This window comes from Ambystoma mexicanum, chromosome 4p (genome assembly GCF_040938575.1).
Source record: "Ambystoma mexicanum isolate Mex_15411 chromosome 4p, UKY_AmexF1_1, whole genome shotgun sequence".
Taxonomy (NCBI): Eukaryota; Metazoa; Chordata; class Amphibia; order Caudata; family Ambystomatidae; genus Ambystoma; species Ambystoma mexicanum.
The window spans coordinates 201,877,102-201,892,800 of NC_090927.1; the positions used below are offsets into that span (position 1 = coordinate 201,877,102).

Consider the following 15,699-nt stretch of genomic DNA (forward strand, 5'->3'; position numbering starts at 1 on the left):
AGCTCCCACGCCGGGGCCGGAGCCTTCACCGGCGGGAACGATCTGAACAGTCCCTTCATGAACTCTTTCACCAGACGATGAGACCACAAGGACATCCGCCCCGTGGTTCTGGTGTATCGGGAGATCGCAGCAAGATGAATCTTGATGGACGCGTGTGCCAGACCAGCTTTGGCCAGCGTCAGCAGGTACGGCAGTACTTGGGGGGCCGTAACCCGTAGAGGGTTAATCTTCTGTGCGTGGCACCAGACAGAGAACCTCTTCCATTTGTGTCCGTAGCATTTAAGAGTCGAGGACGCCCTGGCCTTTGCAAGAACCTCTCTGCAATCGGCCGGTATGTCGTATCCTCCAAACTCTAGCGCTGCAGGAGCCAGGCCTGCAAGTTCAGCGACTTCGGGTCGTGGTGGATGATGGCGCCTCCTTCCCTGGAGAGTAGATCCGCGTCCGCCGGCAGCTTGATCGGCGGGGACGCTGACAAGTCCAGAAGGTCCGGGAACCATATCTGCCTCGGCCACGCAGGTGCGACGAGGATCATCCTGCACCGTGACCTCTTGAGCTGGTTGACGAGCCGGATTAGCAGAGGCAAGGGAGGGAACGCGTAGAGGAACAGGCCCTCCCAGGGGAACGAGAAAGCATCGCCCATGCTCCTCGTCTGGGGAAACCTGCTGGCGAACCTCCGGCACTTGGTGTTCGTCGCCGTCGCGAACAGGTCGATCTGGGGTGTGCCCCACCGTCGGAAGAGGCGATCCACCAGATCCTGCCGTAGTTCCCACTCGTGGCACGAGCGCAGCTCCATGCTGAGTGAGTCGGCGATGGTGTTTTTTATCCCTGCCAGATGAAACGGCACCAGAAAAAATCCTTTGGGCAACGGCCCAATGCCACAGGTCCTGCGCCTCCTTGGACAGCGCTGGGGACCTGGTTCCGCCCTGTTTCCTGATGTAAAACATGGTGGTGGTGTTGTCGGTGAAGATCCTCACCACCTTGCCCTTGAGGGACGGAAGGAAGGACCTGAGGGCCCAAAACACTGCACGGAGCTCCAGGACGTTGATATGCAGGGACTTCTCCGTCGGGAGCCAGAGTCCCCTTGCGTGCAGATTTTCGGTGTGCGCTCCCCACCCTTCCAGGGAGGCATCCGTGGTCACGGTCTCCTGGTGGGCTGGGGTCTGGAAGTCCATGCCCGCCGTCAAATGCGCGCGGGTGCCCCACCACCGTATCGCTCGTCGGAAACTCTCGTCGAGCTTGATCCTTTCCTCGAAGCTGCCCGTCGTCTGGATCCAGCGCGCATCCAGGAATTCTTGCAACGGGCGCATCCGGAGCCTGCACATGGGAATGAGGTAGATGCAGGAAGACATCATCCCGAGGAGGGACTTGATGGACCTCACTTTGGCCGCGTCGGCCACCAACATCCGTTGCACCTTGCCCAAGATGGTCCTGGTCCTCTCCTCCGACGGGGAGGCCAGAAGGGACACTGTGTCGAGCCTGGCTCCCAGAAACAGTGCGACTTGCGCGGGCACCAGGTGGGATTTGGCGTAGTTCACGGAGAATCCCAGGTCCGTGAGGAGTTGGACGGTCCTTGCCGTGTGGACCACGGCGAGCTCCCTCGTCTTGGCGCGGATGAGCCAGTCGTCCAGGTAGGGGTAGACGTGAATCCCCTCGCGGCGCAGCTGCGCCGCCACCGGTGCGAGGCACTTGGTGAATACCCTGGGTGCCGACCGTAGTCCGAAGGGAAGGGCTTTGAACTGGTAATGACGCCCTTGGACCACGAATCTGAGGAATTTGCGGTGCCCCTTTAGGATGGGAATGTGGAAGTAGGCATCCTCCAAATCCAACGACGATAGGAAGTCTCCTTCCTCCAGCTGACCCAGGACGTGCTGGAGGGTGACCATCCGGAACTTCTGCGCCTTGATGAACTTGTTCAGACGTCGCAGGTCCAGGATGGGGCGCCATCCTCCCGTCTTCTTCCTCACGAGGAAGTATCTCGAGTAGACTCCGGAGCCCCGAAGCCTCTTTGGGACGAGTTCGATGGCGCCTTTTCTGAGCATCGCCTTTACCTCCAGGAGAAGTTGAGGGACGTGAAGTTCTTTCCTGGCCACGGGGGGGACGCGCGGGCACCTTCTTTGAAACTCGAGCGCGTGGCCCCGGGCCAGGGCGTCCAGCACCCAACGGTCGGTGGAGATGGACTCCCACACGCTGACGAAGCCCGCCAGCCGGCCTCCCACCGGGGTGCTTCGGTGGGGGCCCGACCCCACGGCCGGTTCAATCCTGCTTGGGCGCGGCCTTGCCGCCTTGACCTCCTTGGCGATGACGGCGGGGTCCGCTAGACTTGCCTCGTCCTCTGTAGGCCTCTTGCGACGACGAGCGGGCCGCTTGACGGTAGGAAGCGAAACCGCCGCCGGAACCTTTGGAGGCGCCCTTGCCTCCGCCGCTCCGAAAGGGCGTCCGTCGTTGCAGGACTCCAAGGGCCCGGGCCGTCTCAGTATCCGCCTTGATGGCCTGAAGGGAATCGTCCACTGTCTTCCCAAACAGGTTGTTCCCGTCGAAGGGCATGTCCAGGACTCTGGTCTGGACGTCCTGCCGGAAATCCGTAGCTTTGAGCCATCCACGACGTCGAAGGCAAACGCCGTTGCCCAGCTGGCGGAACCCAGTGTCGGCGATGTCCGTCGCCACGGTGATGGCGTGGTCCGAGGCCACCTCACCTTCCTGCAGGATCTCAAGGGCCTCCGCCCTCTTGTCGTCCGGCAGAAAATCCAGCAGAGGAGCTATCTTGTACCAGAGCTCCCTGTCATAGCGGGCCACGATAGCCAAGGCGTTGGCCGCTTTAATCGTCGTCGCTGCCGACGAGATGACTCTACGTCCCATAGCATCCAATTTCTTTCCCTCGCCGTCCGGCGGGGAAGTCGATGTGGAGGCCGCACCCCCCCCCGCTTTCTTCCTGGCTGCCGCGGAGACGACGGAGTCCGGGGTAGGCTGCGCCCGGAAGCACAGGGGGGCCGTGTCCGGGACCCGGTACTTTTTCTCGTACCGGTCTCTTCTAGCTGGCGTCGTGGAAGGGTTCTTGAGGAGGGAAAGGCCCTCATCCCAAATGTCGTCCAACAGAGGCACTGAGAGGACCGTCTTCCTCTTGGCCTCGCGCCGCTGATAAAGGAAGCCTTCCTTTTTCTTCTCCTCAGGGCAGAGTTGGAAAAGCTCGGAAGCCCTGGAGATCATGGAGTGGAAAGATCCGATCTCGTCGGGCGGAGAAGCCCTGGTGGGAGGCGACGACGGAAAATCCTCGTCGTATGCCTCGTCGTCCGTACCCGTCGCTGCCGTGTCAGTCCCCGTATCATCCCCTCGGGTGGACGGGGAGGAGGGCTGGACGGGGCGCGACGGTTGAAAAGGAGGTGGTGGATGGATCCTTCTTTTCTTGGTAGGGGGAACACCAGAAGGTCCCGGTTCTGGATCCCCCGACGGGAGAGGTTCCTCCGTCGGTAACGGTAGCCTCGTCCTTATCTCGGAGCATAAGGACTGTATGGCCAACAAAATGGCCGCCGAGTTGTCTTGCGGTGCTGGCAGAGGGGAATCCGACGGGCGGGCAGGGGCCCCGTCGGTATCCTCGACGATGTCGTCGTCGTCACCTGCGTCGGGGTCCATTCCGACGGGCTGGCCTTCTTCCACGCCTAGGCCGTGGCTTAAGACCTCGATCAGCTCCTCTTCTGAGGTTGAGGCCGAATCTCCGACGACGCCCTGCCCCCCCCCCCTTCTTCTTCCCCACGGAGGGTTTCACGGGGGTCCTATCGATGGGCACAAAGGAAGACTCCCTCCGAGGAGGCAGGGAGATTCTGGGCCCTGAGGTCGCCACCACTGGTGCAGCCACCACAGGCTGAGCCAGGGCCGCCGCGACCGTTTCGATAGAGGGCTTGGTCGGATGGATCAAGGCCTTCACCACCTTAGGTGCGCTCACCGCCTTATCCTTGAGGGAGGGGGCACTGCCACGCTCCTCCTCTGCCTTAGAGCTCGACCGGGGCCTCTCCAGGAGCTTCGCCGGGTGCTCGGCCTTCCTCTTACCCGACCCAGAGCGTTGGCTCGTGGTTGATGGTGCCGGGGAGGGTGCGCCCTGCCTGGTGCCCGTAGAGCCCGAACGTTCGGCGCTCCCGGTGCCAGCGGACTCGCGGTGCTTGGCCTTATGTTGGGCCCCCGTCGCCGGGGCGCCCTCAAAGGTCTTAGAAGACCGCTCGGATTTCTTCTTCTTCTCGCCAGACGGGCTCTTACCCTCCAGCCAGTTGGCGAGACGTTGATGGCGGTCCTTCATGGTCCGTTCCGACATGTTGCCGCAAAACGCACAGTCCTTCTCCACGTGCGTCTTGTCCTCATGAAGGCAGTAAAGGCAGAAAGAGTGTTCGTCCTCCTTGAAGACGTTCTGCAGCTGGCATCCAGGGCAGACCCTGAACAGCTTTCCGGGCGTCGAGCTTCCCTTCTCCTGGGCCATCTCCGAGACCGGGCCTGAGAAGCTTCTGGATTCCTCCGAAGTGTAGCTCGACGAAATCTTCACCCTTGAGGGGCACAGATGAATCCGACACGGGTCCCCGTTGATCGGATGTAGGATCGGTGGAGCTTGAGGCTCTTTGACCGAAAGAATCGAAGTTTTTTTGTGAAAAAAGCGCGAAAAATAGCACTAACGCTCGAGAGCAATAGCACGAGGATCCCAACACATGAACGTGCGGTAAAAATCTGAAGATGGCTGCCAGAGGCGGTGCTTAGGTGGAGGGCAGTCATTGGCTGTGGTCAGTATGACGCAGAGACCAGTGATTGGTTATTACTACGAAAGACAGATCAGAAACGAAACTGATACTGGTTTTTTCTTTACCGAGGATTCCCAGCCTGACGACGGGGAATATTCATGAGCATGTGAATCCATGCCAGACCCCATGCTGGAGAACCATTTCTTCACACAAAACCATTACTACTAGCGATATTACCATTCCTCCACGGAAAACCATTACTACAAGCAATATTACCATTCCTCCACGCAAAACCATTACTACAAGTGATATTACCATTCCTCCATGCAAAACCATTACTACAAGCGATATTAGCATTTCTCTATGCAAAACCATTATTACAAGCGATATTACTATTCCTCCGCGCAAAACCATTACTACAAGCGATATTACCATTCCTCCACGCAAAACCATTACTATAAGCGATATTACCATTCCTCCATACAAAACTGTTACTACGTGCAGTAGTACGATTCCTCCACACAAAACCATTACTACATGCATATTACATTCCTCCACAAAAAAGCATTGCGTAATGCAATATTATTGCATGTGGTTATTTATTTATTTTGTTTATTTATTTATATTGCCAATGGTACTCCAATTCATGCAGACCCTAGCCATTAATGCATGCTTAGCACATGTGAAAACAGTACAAGTTTTGCGATATTACCATTCCTCTACACCACACCATTACTACAAGCAAATATTACCATTCCTACACAGAGAACCATTACTACATGCGATATTGCTATTCTTCCACACAAAACCATTACTACATGCAGTATTACCATTCCTCCACACAAACCATTGCAACATGCAATATTACTGCATGCGGTTATATGCAATTGCCAATGGTACTCCAAATCATACATTAATGCATGCTTAGCACATGTGAAAACAGTACGACTTTGCCAGTATTTCCAAAGGGTTAATAAGGTCCTATGTCAATTTGTGACATCTTTTACAGGTAGTCCAACAAATAAGAGACAGCCAATAGAAAAACCCTCAAACAGAAGTCTAACCCAGGGGAGATCCCTAGCCCAGTGCCCTAAGATCCAATACATCTTATCATGTTGATCTAGCCATAATCTAACCCAGGGGAGATCCCCAGCCCAGCGCGATGCCCTAAGATCCAATATATGCTCATGACAGATCTTATTATGTAGATCTAGCCATAATCTAACCCAGTATGTCAGGGTTGTCATTTTTCCAGCTCATAAATATGGGGGCGCACAGCTGTAATGTATGAGGAAGCATTGGTGCACCAGGCCCCATACAGAGGCGAGATCTCAAGCAGGTGGGCACTTCTCCACACCGCTACCCCAAACATTGCCAGATACCGACTTTGCCCGATATGCCCCCAGAGGGGAATCTACAGATCTAGCTGCAAAGTGTGCATTAAAGCCACGAAGTAACTCTGTTTTGTAAATGGCTCTGCGTAAATGAACAATAAATAAATAAATAAATAAAAGCGGAGCATGCCACCCGCCTTCTTTGGGCAATGGTGAGGGAGCGTTTATGTCATTGGGTGTCCACCTGGGGGCTTTCCACGTTTGCCACTAGGAAATGGTCTAGCTTCATGGGACGACACAATATATGTCCCCAACTCAGTTTTTGGTTATTCTGTGTCCTGTCTACTTAATGAAGGTTTGCTAGAATGCACCTTCCTATAGGTTTGTTAATATCATCTGTTGCATTTATCAAACAATCCATTTTCCCTCTGAAGAGGAAAGGAGGCGAAGTTGCTGTGCCTTGAGCAAGTATAAACACCAACATTAGAAAATAAAGTCAAGGTGAGTTGCATTTAACAAAAGAAATGCTTCATGGAGCTGTTCTATAGTTCACAGAATCTTTTTCTCATTTCTTTCACAGTCGAAGATTGCTCCAAACCTACCAGAACAGGTCCGTTCATGGAATTGTTTAGAGACAAGAATGACTGTCCCGTTTAAATCATTTTCCTCACTTAGAGCACCAGTCCTGATTAAGTGGCCTAGTAGCTGAGGCAAGAAGGCTGGTGAATCGGGGGCAGTCACAGTGCACAGTGGACCAGGCTGGGAAGACGTTGGGACTGCAAGTGGTGGGGTGTAGGCTGGGACCAAAGCGGTTGGACCGAAAAAAGGTGTATGACGGGTGTGAGGGGACCATGTTGAGTGCAACTCCTAATTAATGGAGGCACCACACACAAAATATGCCTATTGGGTGTCTTCCTGCCATCATTGAGGAGCAATGGGGCAGGAGGTGGGACTAGTAACTATTGTTGTCCTATCTCTATATCTGATCCCCGGTGTAGACCGCGTGGTCCCACACCTTGCTGTGCCACTGTTCTTTTCTTCCGAGAATGTGAGATGTGCAAGAGTCGGGCTCCACTTAATGAGGAGCAGTATCTTCAGCCATTGTGTTACAGCCCCCCAACTGTCAACTTACAGCCCACCATGGTGGCTTTGGGTATTGTAATCCAGCAATTTGAGTTATTGAGAAACTGAACATTGCCTGGAAGAAGCCGGTCATTATCAAGGAGCCCTTTCCTCTTGATTGATGGATGTGGCCAAACCTGCAGAATGAACAGAGTGACAGGGAAGCAGACAATTCAGGGATGGATTTCGGACCATTAGGCATCTCTGGATTAAAGTTACTTCTAGAATTACAATAATATTTTGTCTATGGTATGTTCAGCAGCTAGTCGAATGCACACAAGAACAGGATACGGGTTGTCTGTAAAGGTATATGTCTGCCAAACCTTCACCTTTAAAACCATCCCTCCTACAGTTCATTCTTGCCCTCCTGGTAAATTGCAAACATTCATCGCCATCATATACAGAAAAGCAATAATATTGCAACCAGACAGATATTCCAGCGAATGATGTTGACTGGCAGGGAGATCCTGGGAGGAATAGCATATTATTTCTCCAAGAACAAGCATCTGGCTGCCACGACTGCCCTTAATCCGCAAGCAACCGCTCACTACAGAATGCACCCCCCAAATCTAGAGTCCCTAAAATGCAAGCATGCTGGAGTAAAATGTGTACCCTATTGCTCATCATTCAGCAGGCCCACTCCCCATTGACCCGACGGGCCACAATAGAGGTGCAGAGAACTCCCCACAGAACTTTCCCAGGTGCGCGGTAGCCTCGAGAGCGTTACTCAATCGGAGAGAATGGATGGCCTTATTCTCACCCCAGGTGAGTCTTCTCGTGGTCTAGCCATATCGTTACTGTAGATTTTTTCGAATACCAGTTCCCCTAACGAGATTTCACTAAATATATTTCACTGAAAAAGGAAGGGGAAATGGTATAGGTGTATTGCATAATAGGTGGGGTTTACGGTAAGGGTATACGTTAGGGTAGGGAGGGCTGGGGGGGCTGCGCGGGGTCTCCCCTGCATTTAAAAAAAGAAAGAAAAAAAATAGTTTTTTGTGTGAAATGTATTCGGTGAAATCTCCAGTAGGAGAAACATATGCGAAGAAATCACATACATCCTTGCCATAGACCCCACCCAGGGTAGGGTCCCTGGGTGGAAAGACATTCCTCTGTAGCTTCCCTCTGAAAAAGGCTCATGCCGCATGAAATCCATTCATGGAACAGCAGGTCTACTCTCAGGCAATTCTTTGCCTCCCTCCAAGCATGTTGAGTCCCCAGGGTGAGTGAACAGCGAGTATTTTGTCTTGGCTGGGGAGAGCCCATTAAAACATATCGACGGGCAAAGGGTTTAGCGAGGGAGTGAACTGATTCCATGGCGGGTGACACCCCCACCAAAACTGTTTGAGTTGAGAAGAATGCCTACACAACGTGACGATCACCACTCGTGAATACACAAGGGCACGTTCCCGCCATCGTTAAATAGGATCTATGGGAAAATATCGAGAAAAAAGCCCACTGTGAATCCGAAAATGATTTTCTTTTCCTTTACCCCACTTCACCGCATATATATGCGGTGGGGAGAGACCCCCCACAACCTCCTCATATCACCCCACCACCCCACATTTATTACCATCCTAACCTATTCCCCCACATATATATGCAGTGAAATCGGGCTTTACTAATTCGACATTTTCGAATTTGCAGTGATGGTGTGCGATATTTTGTAGTAATGTCCAACAAATAAAACTTGAGCAAAGATACCTGAAATCTGGCACAGGCATGAAAAGCAGCAGTTAATAAATACGACCAAAACCCAGGAGAATCTACGAAGATCAGGATGAAGTCGCACAAGCAGCCAAAATAGCGAAACCACCCCTGATCAAGATGGCTTCTCCAAACCAGGGCATGATGAAGAGTATTGCCATCCCAACTTTAAAAAACCTGAAAGCACCCAAACACAGCCCTATTCCCTTTCAGCTATGCTTGGTGGAGATTTTGTAAATACACAGGTCCTGTAGCTCAGGCGCCTAGAACTGTTTGCCATCTGTTTCAATAAACAAAGCACTAGGTGTGTAATTGATTTCACGGGCGTACATTACATGGAAACTGCGCATGGAGAGTTAATCCATCAGACCCCCTGCTTTCGGTCCTTTAGAATTCCCCTAGCAGGCCCCACATACATCATTCCCAGTAATAAATGTCAACAGCCTTTCCAAATCTCGCAGCCAACAAATTAAAGGTTATTAGATCTGCATTCTGCGGCATGATTGATTATGAAGGCGGTCTAAGATGAACGGGGAAGCTTGACTGATGCAAGAAAGCAGGCGAACGTTAAGGATCGCAAACAGCAGCCCAGGCGCAGCACTTCGCGAGCTCTGCTTGATGGGAACATTGGCACATGGATTCCAGCACACACCTCTCAGCCAATTAGAATGTTCGGAATGCAGTCTACAAACAATTCCCCAAACTAGCAAGACAAGCAACAATGAAACACAAAATGTTAATTCTTATAGTTACATGCTTATTAAATTAAAAGTTGCTGGTGAGTCTGTACTTTTCCGACCCACAATAAAAACACACTCCTTTTAAGTTGCACAATAAGGTATTGCCCAATTTGATCTAATGCCAACTCCGAATTTACCGCATTTTTAGGTCGAATTCGGTAGGTCAATTGGTACATTTTAATACAAAAATAGATGTGGGGTGGTGTAAAGGAATAGGTTATGGTGGGGGAAATCTGGGGGTGGGACGGGGGTCTCCCCCACATTATCGGGAGGGGTGGAGCAGGGGTTCTCCCTGCAGTAGGTAAAATATAATTCATCCCAAAAAAATAGGTAAATTCGGCAGTAGGTTTTCTTTTTCTTTTCGGTCAAACAACCCATTTTTGCACAATACTATGTGTTGATAACCTTATAGAAAATTAGAGGGGTTTTTATCACTTGGGATAAAGACCTCTCCCCAATTTACAGTGCTCGGTTTTTCATCAGGGCACAACTTGGATTGAGGTCATTATCCAATGATAATGACCCATGCCTTGATATATAAGCCTTCTGTAAAATACTGAATCAAAACCTAGTTGTACAGCAAGCACCAAGAAAGTTGATAGGGCACCTACTCTGTTAGTCTTTTTATTTTCTTTCTTCTACATCTGTGATACTTTCAATAGTAGAGTATGGTACCCAGTAGCTTTCAATATTGCACCTGTACAATTCAATCCTATGCAATGCCCTAAAGTAAGGTTCTCCCTTTTATTTATTTGACTTCATTTAATGTGGGCTACAGATCAGATGAGTGATGTTGCAGCACTTCAGACAGGGATCTTTCATCAGAGTGCCCCCAAGGTAAAGGGTTTCTCTTTCTAGAGTGCCAAGTCACAGTGGTGGTAAATCGGTAGAGCAAAAAAGGCTTTTTATGTTGAGGTGGCCATTGAGTTTGACTATTTCTTAAAGGTACCCGGCTCCAACAGGCATAGCCGGCTTTACCGGCGTCCCATCCTGAAATGCAGACGTCTCCTCTTGGGAAAATCGGTATGGCCACGAGTTTTGCTTCTGCCCAGCGGGCCGAACTGTGTGTCCTTGTGGCACCTTCAATGTGATGTGTGGGAATACCTTAGCCTTAAAGTACAGACTTACCCATCATGTCGTTTGATTGGTATTAGCATAATTGACCTAAAAACATTTGACCTAAAACATTTGATAACATTTTTTTGACCTTTTATTCCGGTCAAATTTAATTAAATATATATATGGGGTGGGTAAGGGTACAGTTGAGGGGAGGGTGAGGGCGGGGGGTGCGCTTGGCCCCCCCCACATTTTAGACCAAAATAAAAGATCAAATAAATTCGATCAGATGTGATTAGGTCAAATGTTTTAGGTCAAATAGACCCAAACCGATTGATTGTATAACTACCGATGCGACTCAAGTCTGTTGCGAAGGGTAATGTTCACTTGTAGAAACCAGAGACTAGAGTCATACTGCTCCTCTGAAAAGTCCACCTGTTACCCAGAATCCCCCTGTGTCCTGTACAACTAAACCACATATATAAGCCGGCTCTCCTCCTGGACACAGGTGCTGGTTTGACTTGCGTACCTTCGTAAGGCTCCCCTGTAAATGTTCTGACCCTTCTAACATGTGAACCTCTAGAGTTGTAATGCATTACGTTTGACCTTACATGTGATGCCCAGACATAGGGTCTTTTTTAAAAGTGTATTTACTATGGGCAGGCCTTTTGAATTTTGCATACAGAAGGGATTATTTCATATCTTAGAATATTTTGGTGGAATTGACGCATGTCAATGAATCAGAGGAACAGTTTGTTTTGACCCAACCTTCCGCATGCAGACCCAAAGATATTTGGGGCCCGTTTAGAGTCTACCTGTGCAATATGATTACTGATGATGGCTTGTCACCATAATATTGTTTTGTGAAAATGTACTGAACAATTTACTTCTGTTGTAACAGTGAAACAACTGTGTGTTGGTGCTGTTTGCCTTTCTGTGACCACTAATAAAAAAGTTAAAAAAAAAAAAAAAAGAATATTTTGGTGGATGTTAATATTTCGAGTGTTAATACATTTTTCAAATGGGGCTGATATAAATCCTCTTGAAATACAGAACAGCAGGGACATTAGATTATCAGTTTCGTTTTTAAAATATATACAATATGTTAATTAGGCAGCAAAACACGGTATACATGTTAAGTGCCTACTCAGATATGAGACTCAATAACTACCAAAAATGCATATTCAAGAAACAACAACATAAGATAGGTGACCACAAACTGACGGTACCGCTGCTTAAAATAAATACGAAATTGAAAAAGTAAAAGATCAGATGGCGCTCAAAGGCAGAAAGGGGGGAATGAACAGAGAAGGGTGTCAGGACATAAAACAAAGGTAGATGAAAGAGGGAGTTAACAGGGAACGGGGAAGGAAGGGGACAGACTAACTACTAATTGGGCAAGGGAACTCACATTCTGTTCATCAATGTCCCTTCATTACCAGCTGCCATGACACTGAAATACTAGACCATACCGCCACAATTCATGGAAATCCTGAAACGACATTTGGCTCCAGTCCCGCCATAGCTAACTTTAAGAAACACTTGTGTATAGGCGCGTTACAAATGCCATATCATATCATATCAAGATCAGATGTCTGATATGCTTAGGTGTGTTTGATGTAGGACCATTTACCTTACCATCTCAAATCTACAAATATTCCACGATGCACTTTGAGAACATTACACTCTTGATTATCCCTCGACTCATACATTCTCAACCAGGCAAAGATGGTTTTAGAGGTCACTGCCCTATGCTGGTAAACTGGCACGTTGATGTTATATTTTCGTTCATCCCCAAATCGACAGCTCATATTTCTTAACTGAAGGAATGAACAGAGCAGTAACATTTCTAAACCTGGCATCCATTTAATCGGACGCGCTGGTAAACCATCAAAAATAGAATTAACAAGTGACATTCACTAGAGCAAGATCTGTGAGAGGGAGGGTCTGGCAGGGGAAACTCAGTGGGTAAAACATGGATTTTAATGTAGGAATTAAGACAAAGATCCCCATTCAGCAAATATTGTTAACCACGATGAATGAAAACCTCTGAATCGATGGGACATTCATATACAAAATCTATGATCACAGAGATGAGGGACAGGAATGAAGTGAAGAACGAGCACAAAAAAGGTAACAGGCGCCGATCTCTAGAGAGAACATGGCATGATAACCTGTTCTGTGGTTTTTACCCACGTTGAGAATCCGCAACCATCACTTTTTGCCCACTGTACCTTTCACAAAGGAGGAATATCCATTTGCATATCAGTCTTTGTCCCGCCCACAAGGGTAGTCCAGCACCGAAAAAGTCTGGCAAACCTCCTTTGAACAAGAGTGCCAACAGCAACCCCAGACACGTGTTTTGGCCTAGTCCGGCCTCATCAGTGAGGTGGAGCGGGGTCTGTCTGGATTTCCCCAGGTAACTTAGGGTGACCAACCCTAAGTTGGCCTTGACTCCGTCACTATCGGAGAGCCGACGCAAGAGATTTGGAAGCAGACACTTTGCAGGGGGATTAAACCCGGGAAATACGGTAGCAGTGATGACAAAGTTCGAGACCTAACGGGAACATGCAAGGATGAAGATAAAGGAATATATGTGACAATTCAACATATATTGGAATAGATATTGCCCTGATTTGAAGAAGTCACTTGTTGTGACGAAACACGTGTCTCACAGAGAGCCAACCCCAAAAAATGTGTATTAAAACCCTTAAGAACAACAAACCTGAGATCAAGACTCATGTTTTCCATAAACAGTGGCGCAGCATTTGTGTGAAAGACTAAATCTTGATTAACTCTCACAGAGTAGGGGAAACAATTCTCTGTATACTTTCAAGTGCGCGCGACACAACAAAAACCTAAAGGAATCAAATATGGCGCAGAGCACCTTAAGCTGTTAAACCCCAACCCCACTAAATGGAACATATGCAAATCAGGCAGGGTCCCACCACAAAAAGGACAGTCCTGAACAAACTGCTAGGTGAGATCCCTTCTGCACGAGACCACAAGCATCCCCAGACATGTTCTGGCCTTGTTGGGCCTCATCAGTGAGGAGTAGCTTGGGTCTCTAGGCCCAGCAGGCACAGGACCCACGTCTGGGCATACCCGTCCCACTTTGGCTGACAAACCTCTTTTGTTTTAACGTTGGTTGGTATAGCAGCTAGACTCCAAGCTGACAAAAACATGATCAACTAGTGACTTTTTCACAGCACTTCAAAATCCATTGGCAGCTGGCTAATGGGCTAGCGAGCCAATGTATTGTTTTCAAACCGACTTGGAGTGCAGCCCAAGGCTTAATCTCCGGCCCTGCACTCCAGGGGACCGTACCTTCTACCCTATCCACCCGCTATTGCAAAACGGCAACAGAGTGACAACAGCACCATGAAAAATAAACACAATCATTTGGACAATAGAGATAAGCAAAATTAAGGGTGCACGCTTCAAATACTATTTTGTCAGTCAGTCAGTTAACTATATTGTGATTAAAAAGATCCATCAAAGTACAAACATTAATATTAAACCACATAAAAACATGTCAGCAGATAAACAGAACTATTATAAAAATAGAATAATACGAGTAATGCTGCAAGAATTGAGTTTGTTAGGGTCTTTCAAATATGATTTTGGGATCGGTTTATTTTATTTACTCCAGTTGGGAGTGAAGGGAGATTTTACGGAGCAAAATGGTAGTTCCCATTTGCGACTGGAGTATTGTAAATCAAGAAAGAAATACATCTATAATTTCAAAACAAATATTTCATTTTTTTTATGTACACCCGCACACTGTTACTCCCAATTTTATTTTCTGTGGCGCATGAGCCAGATATTAGAGAGTCAAGTAGGCCGGGATGCTTCTTGTCCAGAGTCTTGGGTGTGTATCAAATGTGTTGCTTGCTAGAATCTGCATCAGGTTAACTCTCTAAATAGGGTAATAGCATAATTGACCTAAAAACCTTTTTTTCTGTCAAATTTCATTAAATATATATATGGGGATGGATAAGGGTATATATTAGGTTGAGGGGAAGTGTGGGGGGGGGGTTGCGTGGGATCTCCCCCCACATTTTAGACTGAAAAGAAGGTCAGATAAATTCGATCAAATGTGATTAGGTCAAATGTTTTAGGTCAAATAGACCCAAACCCTAAATGGACAATTTACATGGACAAGTGACAATCATCCATTAAATAAGTCCTTTGGAAATTGCCACGGCACCAACCAGCAACCTTTGCACTAGAAAGACTGACCTGCTCTCGGCATACTTTAACCAAACTAGCTATCAGAAAATGAAAGAAAGCGTACTTCTCTGACATTGCATTATTTTTAAAAATTCTGGCCCGAGGAAGTGGCAAAATTGCAGCAAAATGGGTGTCAGATGTTTGCGCAACATACTCCAAGAAGGGAGACCTTTTACCTGTACTTCCTTTAGAAGTTTGGATACTTGTATAAAGTTGAGCCTGGTATCGATGGGACAGTAGACACATTTCATGGCCAGAGGCTGGTAAGGAGCCAGTGCATCCAAATACGAGAAGTCAGGCTCTGCAAAGAAAAGAAATGTCCAGGTTAATGGTCTTTCATTACAGCAGGAATACGGTTAGAATCTGGAACAATGTGAGCACAGAAATCAGTCACTCAATGCTAGGTGAACATATGGTGACACAGAAGGTGCACACATGTTTTTAACGGTGTGTCAGAGTCGCCTGCAAAGCTCTGGAGACTAATAGTGGGGTGACCAAGGGGGCTGGGTGCCTCCCCATGCTACTGGATGATGGACTCAGGTTTGGGATGAGCTTAACCATATTCAATCCCTGCCTTTAGGCAGAGGATTGTTAGAAGAGAAAATCTCAGGGCACTGTCTTTTTAAGGCATCCAGGTCCCATAGTTGAGGTATCTGAAATAGAATTGAATACGTTAAGTGATGTCTCCCCAATCACCAACGTTATTAGGTATTCACCGAGTAGATCAAGTATTAAATATTGTGTCGTTAACGGAACAAAGTTGAAAGACCTTAGAATAACCTGTAGCAAAGC

The 15,699-nt window shown here is 48.3% G+C and overlaps 1 protein-coding gene across 2 annotated transcripts in view; it reads right to left on the reverse strand.

Annotated features, from left to right (window-relative positions):
- INTS9 (integrator complex subunit 9) overlaps positions 1 to 15,699 on the reverse strand; it is a 1,072,683-nt gene that overhangs the window by 142,166 nt on the left and 914,818 nt on the right. For both annotated transcript variants that reach the window (XM_069605700.1, XM_069605699.1), the window contains one exon: positions 15,084 to 15,208. In XM_069605700.1, coding sequence (XP_069461801.1) covers positions 15,084 to 15,208 — 125 coding nt within the window. The remainder of the gene's footprint in view (positions 1 to 15,083; positions 15,209 to 15,699) is intronic.